Source organism: Lagopus muta, chromosome 4 (genome assembly GCF_023343835.1).
Source record: "Lagopus muta isolate bLagMut1 chromosome 4, bLagMut1 primary, whole genome shotgun sequence".
Lineage (NCBI taxonomy): Eukaryota > Metazoa > Chordata > Aves > Galliformes > Phasianidae > Lagopus > Lagopus muta.
Genome location: NC_064436.1, coordinates 59,650,313 through 59,676,586, shown reverse-complemented (window position 1 = coordinate 59,676,586; position 26,274 = coordinate 59,650,313). Strand labels below are relative to the sequence as shown.

At 38.8% G+C, this 26,274-nt stretch overlaps 1 protein-coding gene across 4 annotated transcripts in view; it reads right to left on the bottom strand.

Moving 5' to 3' along the window:
• The window catches only part of WFS1 (wolframin ER transmembrane glycoprotein), a 31,088-nt gene extending 12,185 nt beyond the window's left edge, over positions 1-18,903 (bottom strand). The window contains exons 1-4 of one of the 4 annotated variants that reach the window (XM_048943128.1): positions 18,770-18,887; positions 17,876-18,028; positions 16,743-16,940; positions 1,813-1,895 (exon numbers count right to left, since the gene is read on the bottom strand). In XM_048943128.1, the coding sequence (XP_048799085.1) occupies positions 1,813-1,895; positions 16,743-16,940; positions 17,876-17,894 (300 nt within the window). In that variant the 5' untranslated portion in view covers positions 17,895-18,028; positions 18,770-18,887. Of the gene's footprint in view, positions 1-1,812; positions 1,896-16,742; positions 16,941-17,875; positions 18,029-18,432 lie in introns of all 4 variants that reach the window. The other 3 variants (XM_048943127.1, XM_048943131.1, XM_048943129.1) reach the window with 3 other exon arrangements.
• Positions 18,904-26,274: the final 7,371 nt, after the last annotated feature.

Genomic DNA, 26,274 nt, shown 5'->3' with positions numbered 1-26,274 from the left:
ATTTCTCAATAAAGAAACTAAAGCTACAGTAATGCAGGCTGACATCCACTCATGGCGTATTTATTTTCCACAGTCAGTGCAAGGTTATTTCTGAATAAGCTCACAGTAATAGCTAGGTGGTAGTGAACTGAGCATTTTCTTATGTTTGATTCTGTAATTCTTGGGGAAAAAAAAACCAATGACCTAATGTCAGCTTCTTATTCATAGTCTTACAACAGTCACAAATTAAAGTAGTTTTCCTGGATGGATTCTAAAGTAGAGAAGGATGTATATATAAGTATTGTATCTTATTTATTGAGGTTAAAAAAGAAAGATAATTCCCTCTCTACAGGCCACAAGACATCCAATTCCCTAGAAAAGAGATAACTATTTGGGGCTCTTTTCCAAACAGTCATTTCCTCCTGAATGCATAGTAAAGCAAAACTGTATCCCGGATCGTTTTAAGAAAAGAATACTGTTATTGTGCGGGAATAGAAAGTGTGCACAGTTAAAGGGCTAAAGGAAAGGAGCAAAGGAGGAATGAATGCAAAGGATAAGGATGAAATATAATCACTATTTACATATATATATACAGGCACACACATCATAGGGTTAGATTACCTATGGTATTTCTTACTCAGCCAGAAGTTATATCCTAAAATCATGTTCTACGGGTTTTGCTCTTTGGAAGAGGAGCCAAAATGTGGACTTTGTAGCAGCAATCCCCTCAAGGCTAAAGCCTCATCCTCTGCAAAGCCACTGGCAGTTTTGGAGGTGAGGAATTCCTTACTGTCTCAGGTTACAACTCCAAGGACAGCCTGCCCTCAAACCAGCTGAGATGGAGCGGGGATTGAGACTGGCATCGACGTATTTTTATCAGCTTCGAAAACATTTCTCTGTGTCATTGTTCCTGCCTCCTCCCTCTTGCCCCCTTTTTTTTTATTTGCAAGAAGAGTGGTAATCCCCAGGGAAAAACAAAACAACAAAACACCAGTAATCTCACGAAGGACCGTAAGTACTCCTTTCTGTCAAAGCTGAAGCTGGAAAAGAATGTTTCAGTCAGTTGGTATCCATATTAAACAGGAATTAAAAACCTTCTAAAAATGTGGAACTATTTATACTAAACCAGTTAGACCAACATACCACCATAATGGAATGGGCAGAAAGAAAACTGATACAATTTTTCTAAAACCTAAGGAAAATTAAGCACAATGTGTAGAAAGGCAGAACTGTCACTATGAATTTAACTGGATCTGTCATTACATAACTAAGTATAGTTAGCTTAATTAGACCATTACAGACTTGTTTTTAAAAAATGTGTTAATTCAACACAGAAACGGTGATAGAACAAAACCAATCTCTGATGTTCCTGCTGAAGCATCTCAATAGCAGTGTCTTGTGCAGAATCCAGCACGAGAGTCTTTGTACATAGTGGAGTATCGAACTAACAGTGTTGAATCACCTTTCAGCAACAACTCATTTTGTTCCAATGACAAAAATAAATCCAAAGAGCATTAACAATCACTATATTCATACCTCCACAAGTAACTCTGCTACATGGTTTAAAAGGTAAAATAAAGTGCTGTGGCTTCTCCATGCTCTGAGCCCTTCCCCCAGTTTTGACATTTTGCAAGAGCTGGCCTTGAAACCCAAGCAAGCAGCTTTCTCTAGGCAGAGAAGCCATCTGGCATCACTGTTCTTTGAACAACTTAAGATCCAAACAGATACAGTTCAACTAAATGTCTTTGGGAGAGATAATAGTTCTACTAAAAGCAGGCAGTGCTATTTTTGGAATTAAGAGTAAGTGGTACTGGACAAAGCATATAAAATTACCTCTGTTTGTGCTTTTGGTTCTCCGGCTTTGGCCCTCTCCAACAGTTCCTCAAAGAGCACTTCAGGTTCTTCCTTCATGGTCTCTATAAATTAAAGTGATTTAAAAAACTGGTTTACTAGCAACTCTTGAAATTATTTTCTAAATTGTTACTATATTTGGTTGAAGAATTAAAGGATCACATTGAAAAAATCCAACATGAGGGTGTTACAAGAACAGCAGTGGAAATTAACTCATTATAATATTTACACTGTATCTCAACGTTCTGCTTCAGTGTATGCACCATTACTTGTTATTTGGTACCTGCCACAGGACGCTACACACAGTTTACAGTTTCTCATTCACTTCCCCAGGATTAATCCCTCAATAGAATTCTCATTGCGGTGAAAATGGACACACACGGAACCTGCAGAACTGATCAACTTTTGTACTTACTGCTGAGAGCCCTCAAGTCCCTACCATGACTGCTCGTTTATTTGGTAGTGAAGCATTTTCAAGCATTCTGAATAATCAACCAGCCTGTAAAACTTAGCCAGTACGTTTGGAAGTTCAGCTCCTCAGCCCTTGGACTCCACAGAAACAATAAAAATGAGTAAATGCTTTAGAATTCATCCTACTTCATCCAGTTCAACACTCATAGCTAACTGTTTCTCCTTTCCTATCTGACTATACACATACAGATGTAACCACAGTTTTTTCTTCCTCAACAGCACGGAATTGATCTACTGGTCAGACATAAAGAAAAATCTTCCCAGCTCTATCTGATATCCAGTGCTTGTAAATAACAACATGCTGTGTATCATTTTATGAAGGAAGAACACTTTTAATGGAAAAGCTAACAAAGCCTATAACAACTACTTGTTCTTTTATATGAGAACCTGCAATCTGAAATTTGTTTGAAATATTAAAGAGAAAAACAATACGGTTTAATCAACACAGAGTGCGTTAGAAAGAACAGACCACTGATTCACAACACGGTTATCAAGCAAGCTAGAACTACAGCTAGAAAGGCAGGCCTAAACTCAACAGCAAGCTCCAAAGCCTTACCCCATCATCCTGCAAGGTCATCAAACACACTGTGACGCTTGGCAGCTATGTATTTAGGGCAGACAGCATGACAAAGCGTGGTCAGAAAGAACAGTCCCAGAGCGTAGGAAACTGTGCCTAAGAGACATTTTCTGGCACTTGCTCAAAGCTACAGATTTCAGTCTCTACCTAATATGGTCAGTGATAGTGCATGAAGCATGGGTAAGCAGCCCAGTTAGCTGAGGTGACATTAAGTATCAGTGATTTTTCAAGAAGTGAGAGGAAGAAGAATATAAACCAATTTCACATAATCTCCCAAAGAAAAAGACTCCTTACACTCTTTGATATCTCTGGTACTGGGACTATTTCCAAACAAGAACAGGCTGCAAGCCAGCCCTTTCATTAAAATGGATATATTTTAACAAGAGCAAATCATGAAAGTAAGTTTTCTCCTTCCCCATGCCACAGTTTTGTCTGCCAAGCTCCACTTGGAAAAATACTAATGCCAGATTATAATACGTTGTCTGGCTAAACAAGGCACATAGTGAAAAATAATTTTCAATTACTACTCCCTCTTTTCAGAAAGCTGTAAAAATATTATTGTAAGATAGGAAAACAACATCCCAGGAAAATTAACCACTTAATCTCCTTGCCTGATATATAGCCAACCACGCTGAACTCCAAACAAGTCAGAAGCCTCCTCTCCAGATGGCACCACTCACATCAGCACCCATCCTTCAGGGGCTCTCTGCTAACAACAGAAGTTGCAGTGAAGAGTGTATTGTTTGAAAAAAACATAATATTCATTTATCTACCCCACTCAAATGAAAAGAATTGGGCAATGCAGCATTCTTCTGCTTCTTCCTCTGCTTTCACTCATTCATAAGCTTCTTTCAAATCAGCAGCAATAGTTTTGGCTACAGAATATTTTTTGTTCAATATTTGGTACACGCTGAGAAGAAAACACCATCAAAGTTTCAGTGATACTCCGGATGAACCAGTGAAAGAGGCAGCAGTCAGAAGTTAAAGTGTTTAATAACTAAGTGCAATGTTCATAGCAAAATCACAGAAAGTTTGCTAAACTGATATGAACATCAGTAATACATCTGGTTATCTGGCAGCTTATACACACACAATACTTTCCTTTCTTGCCTGTTCCATCTTGCAGGCACAGAGCAAGAAATGCCATGGCTCTGGTTCCTTCCACCTCTTGCTCAGCTAGAAGTTTGTTAGGGAGCTTTTGCTGAGACTCCAAGACAAAATGACATTTTACTATCTTTGAAAGAAGGGTCAGACAACTTGGGAAGAGTTCAAGACAGGGTATGCAGAGGGGAAATCAGAATGACAAAAACCCAGCAAAAACTTAATCTGACCATCATTATTAAAAATAATTAAAAGTATTTTAGCAAATAGATTAACAACAGGAGGAATGCCAAGAAGAATCTCCCACTCTTACTGGACACTGCAGGGAACATTATCACAAAGGACTATGAAAAGGCTGAGGTTCTCCACACCTTCTTTACTTCTGTCTTATTATCCGGCCAGGTATCCTCAGGGTACTGAGCCCCCTAAGCTGGTATACAGGGATGAGGAGCAGAATAAAACCCCCCCCCCAACTACTGAGGAGGAAACAGAGACCTGCTTCTCCACCTGCACTGACACAAATCTACAGGCCCAGATGGGATCAACCCAAATGTACTGATAGAGCTGGCAGAAGTGACTGCTAAGACACTTTCTATCACATATCAGCAGTCTTAGTCAATTGGGGAGGTCCAAGACAACTGGAAATTTGCTAATAAGAAAACATACAAGAAACATCAGAAGGAGGATCTAAGGAACTACAACTCTGTCAGCCTGCACTCAGAAACCCATGGCTTGGCAAGGTGTGCTCCTTGCAAAGTGTAAAACTGGCTGCATGGCTGGGCCCATAGGGTAGCAGTAGTGAACAGTTAAGTCCAGTTGTCACTACTGGTGTTCCTCTGGAATCAGTACTGCAGCTGGCCCTGTTTAATACTGTTACTGATTATCTGGACAAGGGGAATGAGTACACCCCCAGTAAATTTGCAGATAACAATTTGGGAGGAAGTGTTGCTATGCCTATGGGTAAGAAGGCCCAACAGATAGATCTAGATAGGCTGGATGGGCTGAGGCCAACTGTACGAGTTTTAAGAAGACTAAGTGCCTGGTCCTGCACTTTGGGTACAACAACCCTAGGCAACGCTACAGGCTTGGGGCAGAGCGGTTGGTAACGTACACAGAGGAAAATGAACCAGGGGTGTTACTGACAGCCAGCAGCATACCTAAGCAGCTAAGAAGGCCAATAGCATCTTGACTAGTATCAAAAAGGGCAGTCACCAGGATCAGGGAGGTGATCTGCACTCAATCTGTACAGAGGGCACAAATGGTGCCCTCCATACTCAGCCCATGAAAAGCTGCATCTCAAGCACTGCATTCAGTTTTGGACCCTTCACTATAAGGAAGGCAGTGATGCACTAGAATATGTCCAGAAAAGGGCAGCAAAGCTGGTGAGGGGGTCAGGAGCACAAATCTTAAAAGGAATGGCTGAGGGATTATTCCATCCAGAAATGAGGAAGCTCAGAAGAGGTCTTATCGCTCTCCCCAACTACCTGAAAGGAAAAGAGGAAATAGCCTTCAGTTGCACCAGGGAAGGTTCAGATTGGATATTGGGGGGGAAAAAAAAAAAAAAAAAGATCTCAGAAAGAGTGATGAGGAATTAGAACAGGATGCCAAGGGAGGCACCGGAAGTCTTCAAGCAAAGGGTAGATGTAGCATCAAAGGACGTGGTTTAGGGGCGCAGCAGAGATGGGTTCACAGTTGGACTAAACCATTTATTGAGGATAGAAAAGACCATTTTTACAATATAAATTAGCAAAGCACACTTATTTCTTTGTTTATTCAACTCTGTGATATTACAATTACATTGCAAATCAACAGGTAAAGTTCTCAGGGAAGACTGCTTTAAAAGTGCAGGCTTCCAGTGGAAAAAAGTGCTCCCTGGGGCTGGCTTCAACTTCCTACTCAGTTACCACTTAGATAGCCTCTGCACTGCTACAGAGGAGCTGTAAATAAAAATGCTCATTAACATTATACTTGTGGGTTGGTTCCATAGTTGTGGAGTAAGGGCAAAGAGCAGACAGTGGTGTGTTCTGGAGGTCAAATTTAGAATAGCTATGTGTCCTAGAGTTCCTATAATGATAAATATTTTTCCTTTGCTTAGCTTGAGACAGGCCTAGAAGGTGATCAACAGGATAAAGCATGAACTCCTCAGGTCACACACCTGCTGTATCAATTTACTTTCCTAAAGCATTTAGGTCAGCTGTTGAAGGTAAACAGTACAAAATGCAGTCAAAGTGTATTTCAGAACTAAGAAGGAGAGAGAGATACTTTCCTTCAACTAAGTTGAAAACTGGGAAGACAAATACTATGAAAGACATGTCCACTATAAAAAGGCTAAGTGATCATCTATAACTTACTGCCCCCTGTTCTTTTCTTAAGCATGTTTTTAGTGAGAAAACCTAATATGTATTCCTCCTACACAGAAGTACCACAATCAAAGTGCTGTCAGTAGAAGCTTTTACTTTCTAGCTTTGGTAAAAAATGATGTCTTTTTAATGTCAAATCTTATTCTGTCTTGAATATAAGATTTTCTAGAAAAGAGGAACATTCATATTACAATACTTCATGCATCTTTTATGACAATTAAAATAGACTTCACTAACAGTTGTGTGTCAGTAGCATTTATATAAGCCAATGAAATCTATCAGTTATTCAAGGTTCACAAGCTCTGCAGCCATTCAAATGAAAGCAAGCAAGCAAAAGCACACAATTTTAAGTAGTATGCAGCATGCACGGAAGAATCAAACTAAGACAACACTGAAGTAGAAGGGTGGTTGGAACTTGACATTCACCTTGAGTTTCTTCCTACCAAGACTCTTTAGTGACCATCATCAGGCCACTGTAGGGTTCAGCTCCTGACACACAGAACAAGTTACTTCTACCTCGTCAGAGGCAGGCCACTCAAAATTACCAATTTTTCATCAGAACAATGATGCTATAAACAAAATTTCAGTGTTTATTATTATACATCATCATTATCTCTCATACCACGAAATTACACTGTATCCTTTTACCAGTGCTAGTGCTATTTGTTCACTATGAAATTATGTTTTACAATTTCAGAAAAATCCTGAATACACAAGTCTTATCTGTTTATATAGATAGATCATAAGTAAGCTGAAGAAAACTAAAGAGTACTTACTTGTATGAAGTGTCATACATTGCTTATTGATCATACAAAGCAAGACTCCAATTTTCAGTCCAGCTTTGTAGCCAAAGGCTGAAATGGAGATTGTTCATTTTAGCACAGGCAGGCATTTTTACTCTGTTAGGTTTTGATCTGAAGGAGGAGATGTTGCAATAAAGGGAAACACACTGGTTTTGAAAATAATTCTATATGATATTCTGTTAGGATACAGTTATTGTCCCTCGTGTCTCAAATTCAGCAATCAAAATGACAAAAAGGCATTAAATCCAAAGAAAGCGATTAATCCAAGTGTCAATGACAGGGCTTGGTGCTTAGCAGACAGACTGCATACAGGATAATAAAAGTGTTTATTGATGAAGTATTGATGAAGTTTCCTACCAACACAAATATATTACAGCTCCCAGCAGAATGGGCTTTGCTAGCAGGACTAGTGCTAAAAGTCCATTCTACTATCCACTGCTGGACAGATACACACAGCTCTTTTCTCCCCATTTAGGTCACAACTTCATCACCTGAATTCTCCAGATAAAACCAGAGAGCAGAGACTAAACAAGAAATGTCCAACTCAAAAGCAAGTATTTTAAAGGATCGCAATCTCATATGCTGAGCTTACAGTCTTTGTTCAGATTGTTACTGGGGAGCCAGAGATCTGCATTACTTCACACAATAAACCAATCTGTAGGCAAACACAAGACAAGTACCTCCAAGACCTTTGAACAACAGAAACTTGATGAAAACAAGATAAAAGGAAAACTGAAAGTAGTTTCTCAGACAGGAAGCAATAATAAAATAAAGTATTCATTTGAAATATATAAATTTAAAAGAAATTACAGGTTTTTACAAGTGAATATTAAAGCTGCACGGAAATGCTTCTGAACAAAAGATTAAGGCATCAGGCAACACCCACACACAGGAGGAAACCTGTACGGCATACAAACTTTGTGATCACAACTACAAGCATTCATTTGGGCTCAGAAAAGAAAGTGACAGGGACATGGAAAAGGAGGAAAAATGGTGTGTTTGGGAGAATAAAACAGATTACAAAATATGAAATGGCCCCTGGACTGGCTTTCCCATTTTATAATTACAGCAAGTGAAAATAGGACGAGTTAAACATATGCACAGTGCATATGTTATGTTCAGTCCTAGCCACTGTTAGCACACTTCCAAGCTCACATGAACCTTTTTAACCATTTCATGAGAACACTTGACAGTTGTCGCAGATGAAAACTGCTATCACGGCAGCCCAGCAAGGTGGCTCGAGAAACAGTAAATCAATTTCAGTTCATCCCCAAATCCTAGGGTTTTAAAATAAAGGATTACAGTAAAAACAAACAAACAAAAAACAAAAAAACAACAACAACCCAGACTAACAACATCAGTAAATCCCAGAGACGAAGCTAGCATCACAACATTGATATTACTTCATTTATTAAACATAGTTAAAACTCAGAGAAACCAGAGGAATGAACAATTTCTGATTCTAGAAAGGAGCAGCTCACAGAATCTAGATGAGCTCACTCTACTACTACTCTGCAGCAATTTAGATTTAGTACCTGTCTAGCTGTGCCCAAAGCCAAAAATCTGCTAGAGTTGAATTTAACAGGAAAACAGGATATTTGAAAAAATAAAAGACAGGAAAAAAGAGAGGACAAGTTTTTAGAAATAAGAAGGCATCATTGTAAAGCTGAGGCCGCTCCTTAATAAAAAGAATTAGAAAAAACAATGAATTTAAAACACACCACGATAGACTAGAAGACATTTAGGAGAATAACTCAGTGCAGAATCTGTTACTGCTTTCTATACCTTTTTCAAGCACACAGATTGCCGACAGCCCACCACACAGACAGGAGACAACTCAAGGCCAACAAAATATTTTATTAAAGAGATGGTCACCGTTAAGAGAGATCTATTAAAAGATATGTTCCCCTGCCAATCCTAACAGAAGATGGTGCTAAGAGGCTTTTATGCAGAAAGCTCAAATTTACTTCAAAAAGTTACCATTTCTTTCAACTGTATTTTAAAGCATAATTTCTTATTTGTTTATCCAAGTGTTCTAATGTTAAAATCCATTGAACTAGATGCTGCAGCACGTAACCTTTCACTTAAAGCAGAGAGATGAAAAGTGGCAAGCAAGATATCAGAGAGACCCATGATAGCAGAGACCATTACGTCTGTTATCCATAAAATAAAATGCTCTTAAGCTTTTATCAGTCTCATTTGCTAGTCCTCCAGTATGCATTTATCTTTGCTATAGTTACAGTTAAAAAAGCAAAGGCAGTAGAGGCCTTGCTACAGAGTTCAAGACTACAATAAGGCTGATTGCAAACAGCTGGTCCTTTTGGGCTACTGTGGAAAAAAAAAAAAAATGCATGACTGAAGCATTAGAAATAACAGACACCACAGTGAAGCAGTTAACTCCTGTTAGAACACTGAACAAATTTGCTCTGAGATTACATGTCCTGTGATATTTGATACACCAGCTTCCACATATCATTCTTCAGGATTTTCTGCAGTAGTCTGTTTGCTAGCATAAAGAAGATTTAACAGAGTTGAAAATTGAAGATGTTACAACAGTAGACAGAAAATAAGAAACAAGAACACATGCACACACAGTAAATAACGTGGGCATCATTTATTCAAGCAGTAAATGCTCACTAGGAAAAAGAAAGCTTAAGAGACCTCCAAAACAGTACAGAAGAATATATTTTGTGCAAAATCTCACTGGACTGTATTTCTTTCAGAGTTATCTCCTATTAATGCACTTCCAAAGGAAGTGGAAATCATTCCAATACCAATACACTGGCACTTTCTGTAGTGCTCTTTCGAGAAGCACAAAACTGATAAATTTATCCAGATGCAACAAATCATATTTTCAGGGAACAGTCCACAGCTCTTTATTACAGATTTTATTTTCACTGTGAAACAAGCTTTCTCAAAACTCAGACTTAAGAAAAAGGCATACACACATTAATGACAAAAATATTTTTATTGCTAGAAGATGCTCTGTAGACACAGCTCCAAAATGAAAAGAAAAAGTTAAAATTAATCAAGCACCTTTCAGGAATAAGTAATTTAAGCTGTTCATCTGCAGTTAGATTTGTCTATTATAGATGTGCTCTTAGAAAAAGTTGATCTGTACATTTTGTAACAAAATGTAATGTGCTAATAGCTTTTGTGTCATTGGATTGTACTGTTGAGCTTTCAGTGTTGAGAGGAGCCAGTTGGAATCTCTAGAGAAATCCTCCTACTCACTTTGCACAAGCTCCAGAAGTTGAGTGGCACTGTGCACAGTACCTGCACAGCACGACAGTTTTCCAGAAAAGACTGACGTTCCACCCAAGCACAGGCATTAAGCACCATCTCATAAACACCAGCTGTCTGTACAGAATATAACACAGAGGACCTGACTGCAGAGGGGGAAATTCTGCAAAAAAACAAAACACTGCTGTTTTAGTAGTTTTAATTCTTCAGACCATTACTTGCTCACCTGTAAGTGTTCAATCCTTTCATCCATTCAGAAACCTCCTGCACTTTTTTAAATGTGCCTTTGATTCCATAGTGGTACTATAAGACAGTCCTGCTTGTCTCAAGAACAACTAAACACATTTGTATTAGCATGCATTGTGAGGCATTCTATTTTTAAAGGTGATAACAGGGATGAGAGTGAGGGGAGTAACTTTTCTTTAAGAGAAGTCTAGGGCTCGGCTCTGCTTTCTCTGGGAGCAGCACTGCGTTTGTAGATATGATTATAGACTTAGTCACACCACAATTGCAAGTCATCAAATAGCATTAAATTGAAAAGGGAACAACTTCTGCACCCCCATAAAGTGAAGGTAAATTGTCAGGAGAGAAGTGACAAAAAGCATGTAGGTGGAAGACTAAGAGTGATGATATTGTAAATTTTACAAGTGGAGGGAAAACTATTCTTAAAAGGTGTTTCTTTCTAGAGTAGCTATTATTGTACACTGATCACTTAAAGTAATTTAAAATGATTTTACAACTAATAAGACAGCTTTGATGCTTTTTTCCTATGCAGTCTCAGATCTACCCCAACTTATCAATAAAAATTTAATCAAAGAGGTTCCAAAAGTGGAGTTAAAATTAAGCTTTTCGTCATTTCTCAGGTAAAAATTAAAACATTGCTAACCTTCTCCACAAAAAAAAAAAAAAAAAAAAGAAAAATCAACCTGTAGAAAAGCTATGTGAGAAAGACCCGAAAACATAAGCCTTGCATAGTCCACATAGTTGTGTGAATGTAAACCCAAGTTATCACAATACTACATCTCAGGAATTCTACTGTGAAAGTCCTTCAACACAGGCACTATCAGTTCATTAACTTATTGCCAAAATAGCAGCCCTTAAAAAAACACCTCCGATATTTGGCAAGTAAGCAGTGCCTATTCCTTGCTTACTAAGCACTGCTAATAGTTTACCGAGTTTGCAAAGGACTGGCTTTATTTCCAGTTTACTTTATCCAGCCTCACCTTCTAACTTCTGCACTTAGGTAGGCCTTTCTGCTGTTGCGAGAGGCCCCACTAACAGCACAAGTTTCAAATCTCTCCTACGCTTTCTTTTGCTGTTCTATTTGAAGATGAATGTACAGATACTAAGTATGCCCAAATGTTTTCATCTCAAAACACTACAAAATACATACAGAGGTTAGTCAGCCTCCAGAAGCTCTTGCTGCAAATTAATTTCTTCTATAAGACACTCAGTTCAGATGAGGCATGAGCTTCTCAGCTCTTCCAATTTAATGCATTTTGTTTGCACAGCAGAACACACATACTGGATTCCTTTTGGAGAAAACTTAAAAGGGAAAAACTATTTCCAACTGCTAGATTTAATTCAGACAAGCTGAGTTTAGTATAAATAAAGCATACAAGATGAGTATAATACGAACTTTGGGTCCTCAGCACCAAATGATTTACAGAAATACTCTAATTCCATGACACTACATGCTGATGTGAATGCAGCTCCTCCTCTTCTGCTCCTCCTTTCTATCCCTTCTTATCATATACATAAATAGACTTTAGGACTACATCCCAAATGTTACCTGAAAGTGGAGTCATTAACTTCTGTTTGTATAGAACCCTTTCTCTCCTACAGTAATGCCTGACAAAGGCAGTAGTCACAGGTAAAGTCTGAAAGAACATCAATAAACTGACAAATAAATTGTTAAGTAATTAATACTTCAGGGCATAAACCTCCACTTTAACAATCAAGTAATTTTCTGAGTTTTCTTCAAGCTTTGCACAAACATTTCACGTTGCCTCACAATGTGCCTGTACAGCAAAACATCACTTCTGACTTCATTTTCTGATAAAATAGAGCTCTGAAGCAAAGGTTTCTTATAACATTAAGTAGAAGCTAACATGTGGAAAGTATTTGTAAATTAGCAAGGTTCCCTCCTATTTGTTAACCTTCATTTAGCAATGCATGGGAGACACACTGTTGCACACTGTTACAATGTATTGTAAACTGTTTTGAAGATTTTTTGGTACTGTTTATAAATTCTAAGTCACACAATTTATAAAAGAAACTTCAAGAGGTACAAAAAAACCTCATAACCTTCCACAGAGCAGAAATCCACATATCTACTGACATAAGGGACAAAGCTCCCAATACAAATACTTTCCCCATATGTTCTCAATTTTAGAGGAAGAAATCGGCGCATGTCCTTAATAACAAAAACAAGGACAACACAAGTTAGGGAAGAGATGCTTCTTGAAGCACTGCAACTCAGTTCCACAGTGCTCTCAACATTTCCCAAGCTCACCTTTGAAATCCTATCCGATTTCTTTTTCTCAACTGTACTGGCTAGCAAACATATATGAGTGATGTCAACAAAACACCCCTATTCCAAATTAAAATCCCTTTTGTCTGCGTAAAAGAAATAGTCACCATCACACTGCTCTCACGATTTCTCTGTTATCCTATATGTCCCCTCTTACCTTCCCTTCTACTGTTGACCAGCAGGCAGTTCAATATCATTTTAAAGGAAGATATTCTGCATGCTTGAAAAGGAAACACCTCCAGATAACCTGGAGCACAACAAACATGTACCTGGGGGTGAGAGTCAGTCCAGTTCAAGTTATCACCACTGCTGACTTGAACTAATTAATGGAATGCAGATATTCCAGGCAAGTATCCTATCATTACATGTTATGAGAAGTTTCTCTCAATTATATGTTCTATGTACAAACATGGGAAATGATTCCTCTAGCAAGCATTGTGTTTTTAGGCCTATTTGGAAAATTGTTCTTATGGAGTGCAAAACAAACGGACAGAAATTGAGGGGCCTGTGCAGTTGGGAGGCATAACTGTGTCTTTGAGATCTGAGTCTTAGTTTCCTTCATTAAACTTCACTAGATTTCATTAGCAAGCAGCCATTGGTCTTTTTTTCCTTTTTTTTTTTTTTTTTTCCTTTTTTTTTTTTTTTAAAAAACCATATACCACATTCCTCCTGACACAGACTACTAAGGTAATGACAGAACTTCTTTAAGCAGCTGGCAACTCTTCTGTAATTTCCTTACATAAATACCAATGACTCAATGGTTTTGAAGTTCTGGAAGTTCTCATTAGCAGTGCATACGCTTTGCTCACTAATAAACTTCCTGTCCAGGAACATTCATGACAGGGCAGCAACATTGTGAAAACAAAAAACCAACAACAAATTGACACGCATGCCATTACTAACACACTCCACACAAAGAAAACTCAATAACTTACATAGGTAGAAATTTTCTTTAGATAACAGGTTTGGATAGGAATTGGAAAACCCCCTTTGAAACAAACACCCACCAATATCTACAAATCATCAGTAGAGTATAACCCCCCCCTACCCCCTTCCTCATGAAATTGAGGTTTGATTTAAACAATGCATTTGCAACTACATTTGACTGCTACCTACTACTGTGAGATGAATTATATAAGGAATGGCTAAAACACTACCTAATGATATTAGCCTATGATGAACTAAAGACTGACAAGAGAACACCTTCAGATTTTTATCCAAATGAAGTACCTATGCTTAAGTGCTTTACTGAATTACAGCCAGGGCATTCATTCCTTTGCTGGATTATGCTGCAAGATGCAGGTAATGCTGCTGGAGTGCTAGATAGGTGTTTCCAGAAAACAAATTACTTTCTGTTCCAATCAGCACTATACATTTAAATGCACTAAACAGAAACAGGAAGAAAAAGCATGTATCTGACATGCAGATATTCAGGTAAGAATATTTCAAGAGTAATGCAACGATTTAAGTTGGAAGACATCTTATGCAATCCCTCTGCTGAGGCAGGGCCATTTAGAATAGGGCACCTAGGACCTCATCCAGGTGGCTTCTGAATATCTCCAAGGAGAAGACTCCACAAATGACCTCACCAGCACTCAGCAGAGGGAAGAGATCATCTCCCCCTTGACCTGCCAGCAACACTCCTCCTAATGCAGCCTAGGATCCCATCTGATCTGATGGGTACCAGAAATGCACAATCTAGAAGTACTGGAAGGTCTCGAGAAAGTTCCAAGGTTGCTTTTCTAGCTCAAGTCATTTATCTTGAGGCCCTAGAAATAAGGGTTTTAAATCAAGAGCTCCTTAAGTCTCAAGGACTACAGCTGGCTGTGATCCTTCATCTCCCTCTGAGCTGAGATACCACTAGGGGCAGACTTCCAAGATCAGCACTGAAGAAGAGCAGCCCTTTATGGGACAGACCCTGTTGTCCACTGAGAGCCCACAAAAGGGCAGGCAAATAATTCACCAGGAGGTACAAGTTTAGAAGCCACCCCTTCAGTACTCTGCACACAAATTTCAAATGAACCTTGCCATTCTCAAACCTTAAGTCACTGTATTTGACTGTAGTAAATTTCATTGAATCAAGATGTTAAATTGGCCAGTGATTGAGTGCCAATTGAGTCACAGGGTTAGGTAGTATGATTCTTAGTATTGTAAAAGTATTAATAAACACTAAATCGCTGCCAAAACTAGAGCTGTGTAAGAACCAATCTACAACAACTATTCAAAGGAGCTGATGTAGTTTTCCAAGGGAGAAGTTGGCTCCCAGAGCATGTTTTATGTCCTTTCCTAAAACCAGAATACAACAGAACTATATCCCATAACTAATAGACTGAGTTCTGCACACATCTTATGTCTATGAGCAACTGGAATGTTATTTATTGGTAAAGGCTCCAGTGATTCTGAGGAATACCTTTTTTTGGTTTGAATACTGCAAAAACTGCTGATTTTGGATCTGAGATAAGGTTTTTTTTTCCTATTTACGCTTCAATAAGTAAATATATGAATGTGTGAACTTCTGTGAATTTGTATTTCTCTTTCTGAAGGTCTACTAAAATCCATTTTTAAGTTTTAATGACCAATGCTGCTGTGGGTGGAAGAGAAAATTCTCAGCTTCATCTTTTATGAGATTTTTCAGTTCCAGAACACGTTAGTATTATGCTACATTTTATAAGTCCAAAATAACCATAGAAAAAACTGGACAGAGAAATACAATCTTACTATCTCAATCAACTAAAATCTTGGTTATTAGAAACTTTGGCATGATATAACAACAACAGCAACTCATTTTGCAGCTTTAAATACTTGAATATATGAAAAGGAGGATGTAAAGGGCGGTGACGGTTACGCCAGGCTATTCAAGGGAATATCATCAGAAATGAGCCACAACTGAAATAGAGAAATACATCAATATTTGGAAGTCCTAGTTCTAAATTAAGAATCACATAATTGATGTCAAAAGTCTCTATTCTCTAACATCTGAGTTATTTTACAGGTGGGCTAGATGACAAAGATGGCAGCGATACCCTGAAGCATGTTAAAAATTCAGGCATTCAAAAAAAATTCACTACTTCTATCTAGAATGTGCTCTTTGGTACCAAAGAATGCAGAAGGTTCCAGCAATCAGCTCTGAATTGCATACAAGAAGTTCTACTAACACAGCCAATGGTATTGGCCTGAATCTTGTAATGAAAGTCTAATTTTACAGAAAGTTAAAGAACAGTAACCGTGCTTGGAATACAAGATTTCTTGCAGAAGTATTAGATTACAAAATGAATTTAAAACCGAATTCAGCTGAACACAAGAGCCTTATGTTTTTCTTTCTACCTTCAGCAAGAGGTTAAGTATTCTGCTGTTCAAGATGTATCGCTATTCTTAAGACTTCTTACCTGACAGCTAATACTAACTTCACTTCTGTCACTGATTTCATACATTGGTCCCTTAATCTATGTTACTCTAGTATCTATTCATCCATGTTACAATTTCATATTAAAGCTGCAGTCAGCATGTAGTCTAGCCAGTTAAAGAAATTAAATTTAAGCTTTTATATTCTGCTGAATTACATTTAATTCTTCCTGCCGATTTTTCAGAGAAACTTCTGCTGCTGCTCTATGTACATTAAGAAAACTAGATAGAAAAGCTCAAAAATACACAACAAACAAGCAGCAAAGAAAAAAACAATAGCTCTTCCAAAACAATAGGTTAAGAATTTAGAGGCTGCTTTTTATTACTTGGCAGCGTCTCTTCAGAGCAAGAGCTTAAAGTGTATACAGATATTGATCTCCTAAGATCACTCAATTTTGCAGAAAAACTGCTTTCATACTCACCATTTTTTTCAGCTTTCTCCCTGCTATGGGAGTAGCCTGGAACTGAAGAAGAAGGAGTTGCAGCATCTTCTGAGGGTGGTCCAGATTTATGACTGCTCTCACTACGGTCCACAGCAGCAGCATTGAGCTGGGACCTTCCAAGATGCAGTTGTGGTTGAGATGGACTTGATGGAAGATCAGAATTTGAGCTCATTTTCGCTGCAAAAGAAGAGGGGTTAATTGTCAAATAGCAGAATCACTACATAAAAACAAAGTGAAATTTAAAATCTGAATCTGCATATACAGTTACAAAAAGTCTCAAAAATGAAAAGAATATTGCTAGCAACTTCAGGGTGTACAAATACATCCTTGAATAATTCCAAGCATCAACAGTTACTGTTGATTACTGACTGAGCACTTATAGTACTATACAAGAATAGCTACTGGCTTTATCCGTTAACTAAATAAGAATTGATTTTTCAAGAATAGACAAACAGCTCACAATTAAATCCTGTAAATACTACATACAGACAACTATTTGAGTCTTAATTTTGCATATGCAAGAAATAAAGATTCACTCCTGAATTTTTTTATAGAACAATATCGTCCACTTTAAAACAATAGAAAAAAATTGACTTCATCCCAAGGGCCTGGTGCACAGTCACCACTGAAATCAAACAGCAGAGAAGGAAAAAAAAAAAAAAAAGAGGAGGAAAAAAAGGTGAAAAAGCAAAGGAGAACTCTGAAACTGGAAACAAAAAGAGGAACACCACCAAAGATACTGTTTGTGGACACCTGGAAGTGAAGTATACAGAACGTCAAATAAGCTCTCACTTTATTTCCTACTTAGTCCATCAAGTAAATAGAAAACACTCAGGCAAGGAGTGAAGGCCCTATGATTCCCAACGAGAAAATGCCTTTTAACTCCCAGTGCAAATCCTCCCTGAAATGAGGCGACCTCTGTTCTGTAGAGAAGATTTCCTTAAATCAGTAAACTTGGTTACAGAATGCTTATCTTGTATCAGACAGAAGTTGGAAGGCACACATTATACTACCACAGCATGACAAGGAATAACTCTCTCTGCTTGAAAGCAAGCCCCTTCAAATGAAGTAATTCATGACAAACACTACAAGTGTTTGCTTACCAACTATACCTTTAAAACAGCTGTCCATTTCATTGACCTAAAGGTGCTTTTTCTCACAGAGGTGGAAGCAATGCAGCCAAACTCAGGGATACAATCCCTCACACAGCCAACAGTGTCACCTCCACTTGAAGAGCACCAAATCATGACAGGATGCTGAAAGCACTGAAAGCATTAACATGGCAAAATATTCTCCCCAGTTTAGACAACCTGCTTGCCAAAATGAAGCTCACATAAAATAAAATACTTTACTGAAGGAAAGAAAACGGATTTCTGTATTGCATCCCTATATCAAGCTATAAATAAACCAACACAGTTCCACTCAACCACCCTTCAAACAAGCCCTAGGAAAGCACAGAGATTAAAATACTTTCCCAATAAACCAGCATGAGTATTTTTAACCACTGTACAATCACAAAAGTTACTTTGCAACCCGTTTCCAGCTTGACCTTCCGGTGCACTGTCAGCCGCAACACAGGTCTGCCTGCAAAGGGTGTCCTACCACACAGACGGACACAGGGCAACGAAGGCCGCCGTCCTACACGTGAGGCGAACAGGGAGAGACTTACCTCAGGCGCAGGCACTTCACACTGCTGTCTCAACAGTGCCTCCTACAAAGGACCTCAAGTTTCTCTGCGCCCACACTCTAATCCTTAACTTTGATTACAGCTCTTCCTCGCAAAGTTCGGGAGCAGTGCTGCAGGAAGAGCCGCCTCACATCCACTGCGGCCGGGCAGGGGCGCTGCCCGAGAGGCCGGAGGGTGCCCGGGCAGCGGCAGCAGCAGCAGCACTCCACTACCACCCCGGAAGGCCGCGGGTACCGGGAGGGAGACAGCAGCTCGCGCCGTCCTGCCCACGGCCCTCACTCCGGCCGCTCACCGAGGCGAAGCCACCGGCGCTACCTACCAACTCAAAGTTTCTCCGCGGCCGCCGGGCGCCGAGTGGGGCCGTAGCGGCCGCCCGCCGCCCTTAGGGGTGGCCCGGCCCTCCCCCAGCCGCAGCTCCTTCCCGCGGCGCCTCGCGAGCGGCCAGCGCCGCTGCCACTCATCGTCCCGGGGGCGGCTCCGCCGCTGGGGGCCGTACCGACGGGAGGTGGGCGGGCCGGGCGGAGGGAGGTGGCTTTGGGGGGGGTGGGTGTGGAGGAGTGCTTCCTGTGAGGGCAGTGAGGGTCAGCTGCGAAGCGGCGGTGTGGTGTTATGAGAAAGGGCGGGGCTGTATTCCTCCATCGGGAACAAAGGGGGCGAAGAGAGGAGGGGGCAAAATGGCTGTGATTGAGGAATTCATTATAATAAAATCTCTTAAAAGTTAGTACTGTCTGCTCGTGCTTGTACAGGGAGAGCCGCTGGCTTGCAGTGAGATGGGAGCTTAGGTGAGGGTTGGTGCGGTGTTGGTGCGGTGTTGGTGCTTCTTTGTAGCAGCAATGCGCTGCTGCTTGGTTTTGAGCTGCCTAAAGGTAGATCAGTCTCTGGAGCATTTCTATGGAGCACTGTCAACAGCTTCTAGTTCAAAACGAAGCTCTCACAAACTCTAAACAGGAGCTTAAATTTAAACTGCACAGTAACTTAGTCATTAAGTTAGTCATTGAGTAAGTTTTTTGGAAGTTATAGTTTATAGCAGGTGAGAGAGCACTATGGTATGTTTAATTTTTAAGATATCAGGTCCTACTTCTCAGCCTGGAGAGGGCTCCGGGGAGACCTCTGAGAGGGGCCTTTTGGTGTGCAAAGGAGGGCTGTAAGGAAGAACAGGACGGGCTGCAGCAGGGCCTGTGGTGACAGGACTGGGGGAAATGGTTTCTAAACTAAAGAAGGGGAGATTTAGATTGGATATAAGGAAGAAACCTTTTATGATAAGTGAAGTGCTAGAATGAATTGCCTGGAGATGTAGACGCATTGAGATCAGGCTGAATGGGGCTCTGAGCAACCTGATTGAGCTGTACATATCCCTTGCAGGAGATGTCCCTTGCAGGTGTTCGTTGCAGGAGAGTTGGACTAGATGGCCTTAAAAGGTCCCTCCTAATTCATACAATTCTATGATCATATTTGTTGATGTCACTGCCTTATATTTTTTCTATCCCCAAACAAAAATGTGATCCCCAGCACCTGTGCTTTCCTTTCTATTTCTTTACCTTGGAGTTCAGAAAAAAATTCTAATTTTACCCAAAATAAGTCTCAACAGGAAGTTCAGCTTATTACTTAAATAATTTTTTTGTTGTTGTTGAAAAATAAACAACCAAACAACCCAGAAAGTCGCTTTTAAGAAGATGTTTTTCCTCTCTGAATCTAATCTGGTTTTGTCAGGAATCTAAGTGTCTGCCTTATGTTATCAGCTCAGTTGTTTGTTCAGACTGACTGTGACCTAACTCAGATACAACAACTTTAACTGCTGCAATCTGCTCCTCCTGCTATTCACATTTGCTTTAAGCTATTACTCTATAAAATTGATTTGATATTTAGTGGGTGTGCTTAACAGATGTAGCTTGCTTAGGGAACAGGTGGAAATGAGGGTGGTAGCTGGAAAAACAACTATCAAGGAAGTGTAAAATAAGGCCTCTCTGTACTGCTTATGTCTGCTTCTTTCCAACAGTTGGTATAAGCCATTCCTGAGGATCTTGGTTCAAATTTAAAACTATCTCCACTGAATACTACTCAGTTAAACATTGAAACTCAATGTAAAATATATTCACAGACTGTTTATAAGTGATGTGCAGTGTATATGCACATTTGTTTCATTGTTGAACTTGGTTAGCTCCTTACCTTAGAAAATACCACCTAAACCTCAACAGTGTCTTAACTGTCACACACACTTTATGTACTCAGGTATATAAATACACATAACATAACTTGGAGTAAGCCAAACATAAGCATGGTGTCAGCCACTGATATCAACTCCACTAACTTCACTTTGGCTTACGCCATATCACGTATGTTGGTTTGCATTTGGCATAATCACAGTTGCCAACTGCTTCAGTTAAAAAGAAGAACCCTGGAAGTACTGTAATAACTCATGTCAGCACCTTTTTAATGTCAGTTATGTACTATGATTTAAAAAATCCTATTGTAATAAGGACAGAATAAAAGCTTGGTGTCCAGCCAGTTTCATCCAGCCCTTTTACAAATATTTTGTATATTTACAAAGTGATGTTGACTCTGTTTTCTGTAAATGTTGTTTGCTCAACATATAATAAAATGTAAGTGATCACATGAATGTCCTTATGTCATAGGGCTACAGGCTGAAATTAACTGCTTTTCCATAGGATCATCAAGGAATCCTAGAAACATGATCAGAGACTTCCAATGATGTCAGCAGCTCATACATAGCCTCTGTTAAGCTGCACTGACACTGGAATGTGATACAAAATTAACATCTTCACATTCTGTTATGAAATTTGTATTCTCAGATTGTATTCAGATTTTGGTGTGATTGTACTATTTCAATGTTTTTAAAAAGTCTGTCACTCAGAATATTTAATTTACAACTGTAAAGAGACATGGTCATACTGAGCACTATTACATAGAATGTTTTGTTACTAAATCAATCAATTCAAACTCATTTACCCATCATTATCATAGAATCACAGAATGGCTCGGATTGGAAGGGACCTCAAAGATCATCTAGTTCCAACCCCCCGCAGTAGCCTAATGCTAAAGTGAAATCACATTTGTTGTATTGTTGGCATATAAGTTTTTCAGCAGCCCAGAGAAAAACTTTTAATCAAGTGTTTCCTAAAATGATGAAAGAACAAAGTGACAATCCATGAAAATTAACTTGCGTGATGTATGAATCATTCCAGTGAACAGTCTTCAACTCTATTTGGCACAGTAACTCCAAAGAAGTCCGTTTCTTTAGTCCACAGTACAGTAAGAAACAGATTTAATGTAATTTGTCTGGATGTGTCCAGAATATGTTAATACTAGCAACAACAAAAAAAAAGAAAACAGAATTGTCAGCAGTTGTGAGAGTATAGAGGCTGAAAAATCTGGAGAAAATTGCCATGTGCACCTTCTGTAGTTACATGTTATGAAAGGTACATTAAATAAGAATATCTAAGTGATGCTAAATAAGCTATACTTAAAGATGTCTCAAACATCTTTGCCCCACCTTTCCAATTAAGAGATGTTGTTTTGAAATAATAGGTTTTGTTTTTTACTTTGTTACACCTATTTTAACAGCATAATTTGATTGATGAAGGGATTATATCAGCATAAAATTAGTGCAATAAAAGCTCCAGCATGCTTCATGAGCAGCTTGAGATACTATTGTTTCATTAGGCTCTAAGGACCAACCTGCAAACAGACTCTTTTTTCAGGCTATGTGTAAATCTAAAGCAGCAGTCATCTTCTGTCAGAAATACTTAATTCATACTTAATACTTTAAGGCACAGTAGAATCTAGACAGATATAGAATCCAGAAATTGAATGATGCGATGTCAGTAACTAGCATGTAAGTGCTATTTGGGATGGATATTTAGGAGGAAGAATTAGTAAAAGGCAAGGGTGGGAGGAAATGGAAAGAAAAACATAGAAAGGCAGCCTCTAAAAGCAGGTAAAAATAGTGAGTGGGGAGTTCTGTGAAGATTGGGGATGAAGAATCTTGTCAGATCTGCATATTAAACGTAACACTTCAGAGTTAGAAGAGCTTTTGTGTAAAAACTGTTTTCATGTGCATAAATACATAGGGCAGTGCGAGCATCTCTCCCTGCCCACTGCTCACTTACCTTTATCCCAATGTCCTTTTGCCTCTTGGCAAGGCCACAGGCAAGTAATAACCAGCGTCACTGCATTATAGAAATGAGCAATGCTGTAGCACTCCCTCCCATAAGCTTTCCCTGCTGGGAGAAAAGGGTCAGCCTTCTCCTCATGAATACTTATGCTCCAGGTCAGTTGCATCATATGTTCAGTTCTGTATTTATTCCCCAGCTGTTTTCTTAGTCATGGACATATGCTGTGAAAAAGGACAAGGTTTTAAAGAGATGCCAGCAGCAAACTCACAGGTGATAGTTAAAGCTGTAAATGTCCAACAGTGGCTTTTCTAAGGTAACTCATTTCCTAAAGGAGGCGAGAAGAACGTGCTCCTCTTTTGCTTCCTCAGAAGTTCCTGCTTGTTCTTTTGACAGCACAACCATGTGAGAGCAACTGATTTCATTGCTGTGCAATGTGCACACAGTGCAAATCAAACTTAACTTTCTAAAGCTTGGTGCTGCATCTGAATTGAAGTTTTATTCATTTTATTCTGCTACCACCTAGAGGAAACGGCAGCTTTCTAAGAGTGGGAAAATATTATCTCAGACCTTTATGCATGAAAAAAAAAACAAAAAACCAGTAACAGGTATGAATAGAGTCTGTGAATGTATCTTGAATCAAGTTGGTGCTAACACTGATTAAATTTGGTCTAAAATGAAATTTGACATCTTCAGACACTGAGAATAGCTTGGTAGATGTAACTTTTTACTCAAGAGTTTCTACAGAGTTTGTAAATAAATGAGGTTGCCCTAAGAAGTACCATGGCCCTCCTCGAGCTTGTAGCACAGATGAGTTTGTGTCATCCTTTCAAATTGCAAAGTGCTCCACAAATGTCCTGCAAACTGATTCATTACTGTTCATTCCTTTGCACTGCGAACATAATCTTGCTCACAGTGACCTCTAGTGTAAATGAACAAAACAATTTGGATACTGCAGTGCATTAATTTCAGGCAGAACAGCAGTTGCAGATCCAATCTAATGCATGTAGGACGTAATATGGAGCTGTTACCTGTTTAAAGAAACATGCATGTATGCCATCTGTTTGACTAAATAACAGACTGTTTTACCAATTAAACAAGCATGCAAAGAGTGAATCGAAAACCATAAAACCAAAAACATTCCTTCAGCCATAATAAATAAATAAATAATATTTTTAAATGTATTTAAACAAACAACAACAACAACAACAAAATAGTGTGATTCGGATAATTACCATCATTCCCAAGTGAAAGAGTTTGCTCTTACTTCTGAAAGATAGCTCTGGATTTCATATCTGAGATACAAATCAAACAGCAGTGATGCAAGAATTGCTTTAAAATTTATGGATTTTCCAGTATGCCACCCCAATATATTAAGGAGTTAACCTCAATGTTATAGAGAATAATTTGGATGGATTAAAAGAATTTACTCTAAAGCAAAGATGTTTCTGTCTGTTTTCTACAAAGCTGCATAAGGAAAGTAAAAAGTGAATATAGAAAATAATTTATCAGGGAAAATTCCTGATACTTGGCAGTGTTACACCTGGAATTTAATAGTTAAAGGGAATTTAGCTTGAGAAGTAGCCCAGTTCAATCCCTGAGTTCATTCTGAAGGCATCTTCCCACATTTCAGGAGAAAATAATCTTCACCTACTTCGGATAAATGTAAATTATGATTTTTTTGTCACATCAGCTCGCATAGCTTGAAATATAAAGAGTTAGGAATTTAAGCTACCTTCCATCCTTTCCAGCAATCCATCTGCTACACAGCAGCAAACGCAGACGTTTTGTTCTCCAGCCAGAAAATATTATGTATAAATTGCTATCTGAAAAATTGAGTTGCTACATCTCAATTGCTGACATGTTTAATGTAAAGGATTCTGTAGCAGGAGATTGTGTACCATTTAATTAAGTTCTCAAAATTGCATAAAACTGTCATATTGCAAATTACTTTTCTGACAGGAATATACACTGTTAGTCCTATACATGTCAGATCAAATTCTTTCATATTGTGCCTCTCAGTGTTTTAGTCAGGAAGCCTTCGTAGTGTCATATTAGTCATTAAACTTTCAAATCATATTTATGTCAATACTGCTATCTACAAATCTCACTACTTCCTGCCCAAAAATTGGCCAGTGATTTCACAGCTTTGCATACAAACACACTGTCAGAAATGTGAAAAGAAAGTGAGCAGTGATGTGAGTTCATTAAAAATATGAGTGAATTAATGGATCATTAGAGAAGCTCAGATTACCTATGTCTGGAAAAGTCCACATTATTCCTTGACAACTACATAAAATCAAGACAGACGGTTTGGTCAGTTTGAAATACAGGCTGAAGCATCTGTTCTTTGTCCAACTTTTCTATTAAACATTTCTCTGTGCTCGTTCAAATTTTATTTACACATTTCAGTATTCCAATCCTGTTGATTAGCACTGAGAGTGATGTGATTTAGTAACTTCAATAGTGAATTTAAACGACTATAAAAGGAGTGTAAAAACAGGCTGCAGCCCGTTAATAATGCTGTTTTGTCATAGCAAATGCAATCACATGATTGTTCTCATAGTGCAAAATGTAGTTAGTGGAGACCCTCAGAAAGGTGTTGATCAGTGTGAGTTGTTTCAATACCTTCACAATGCTGTTAAGTTTAAAAACCCACCATTCCCACCAGGGGGCAATAACTCTTCATTTTTGAAAAGCACTTGCTATGTTTTAGATGGTATAAAAGTATTTTACCTACCAGTTAGTAGGGAAAATGGTGATTTACAATAAAGTCAAGATGATGGAAAATGTAATTTTCCTGAACTCTCAAGGACCAACACAGCTTCAGTAAAGGCACATGATGCCTGGCAAATCTGTTGGCGTTCTGTGATGGGGTTGTAGCATTGGTGGATAAGAGAAGAACAACTGACATATTTTGGACTTGTGCAGAGTGTTTGACACTGTCCTTCATGATATCCTTGTCTCCAAATTGGAGGTATATGGATCTGATGGAAAGACCATTCAGTGGATAAGGAATTAGCTGGATGGTTGACTTGAAGAACTGTTGCCAAAGGCTTGATGCCTAGGCAGAGACCTGGGTGAGTGACGAGTGGTGCTCCTCAGGGGTTGGTTCTATTTAGCATCTTTGTCAGTGACATCATCAGTCTTGACTCTTCAGTGTCTGGTCATGCAGAAGCATGCAATGTGCTCAGTTATTCTTTTCAGATCCCTATAATAACGTGAGAAGACATAAGTGCTCAAAATGGGCTTCATAAGGAATGAACAGAACAGCATCTAACCAGACAAGCAGAAAGTTCTGTGGGAGGAGAAGGACACAAGCACTACAGACTTCCTACTACAGAGGAAACAGTTTAGAACAAATGTTTGTTTCTGCTAATACTTTACAACTTACTGTGTTTTTCAAGAGCCAAGATCATCTTTCAAGCTTTACATGCGGTTCTTTTGTCCATTTTCAGCCTTCAGAACTCTGTTCCAGCAATGTATCTGCCATTTAATGTTTGCCACAAATCTTACATAAGTTCAATTGTTTTTCCTTCTCCCTGATGTAGACGTGAACATGCATAAAATTTAGTAACTATCCCTATCTCACCTTAACATTAAAAATCAGCACTTGTTGGAATCTTTTCTTTTATATTCTGAATTTTTAACCTACTGCAACATGTCTGATTGCATAAACTGCCTATTTCCATTT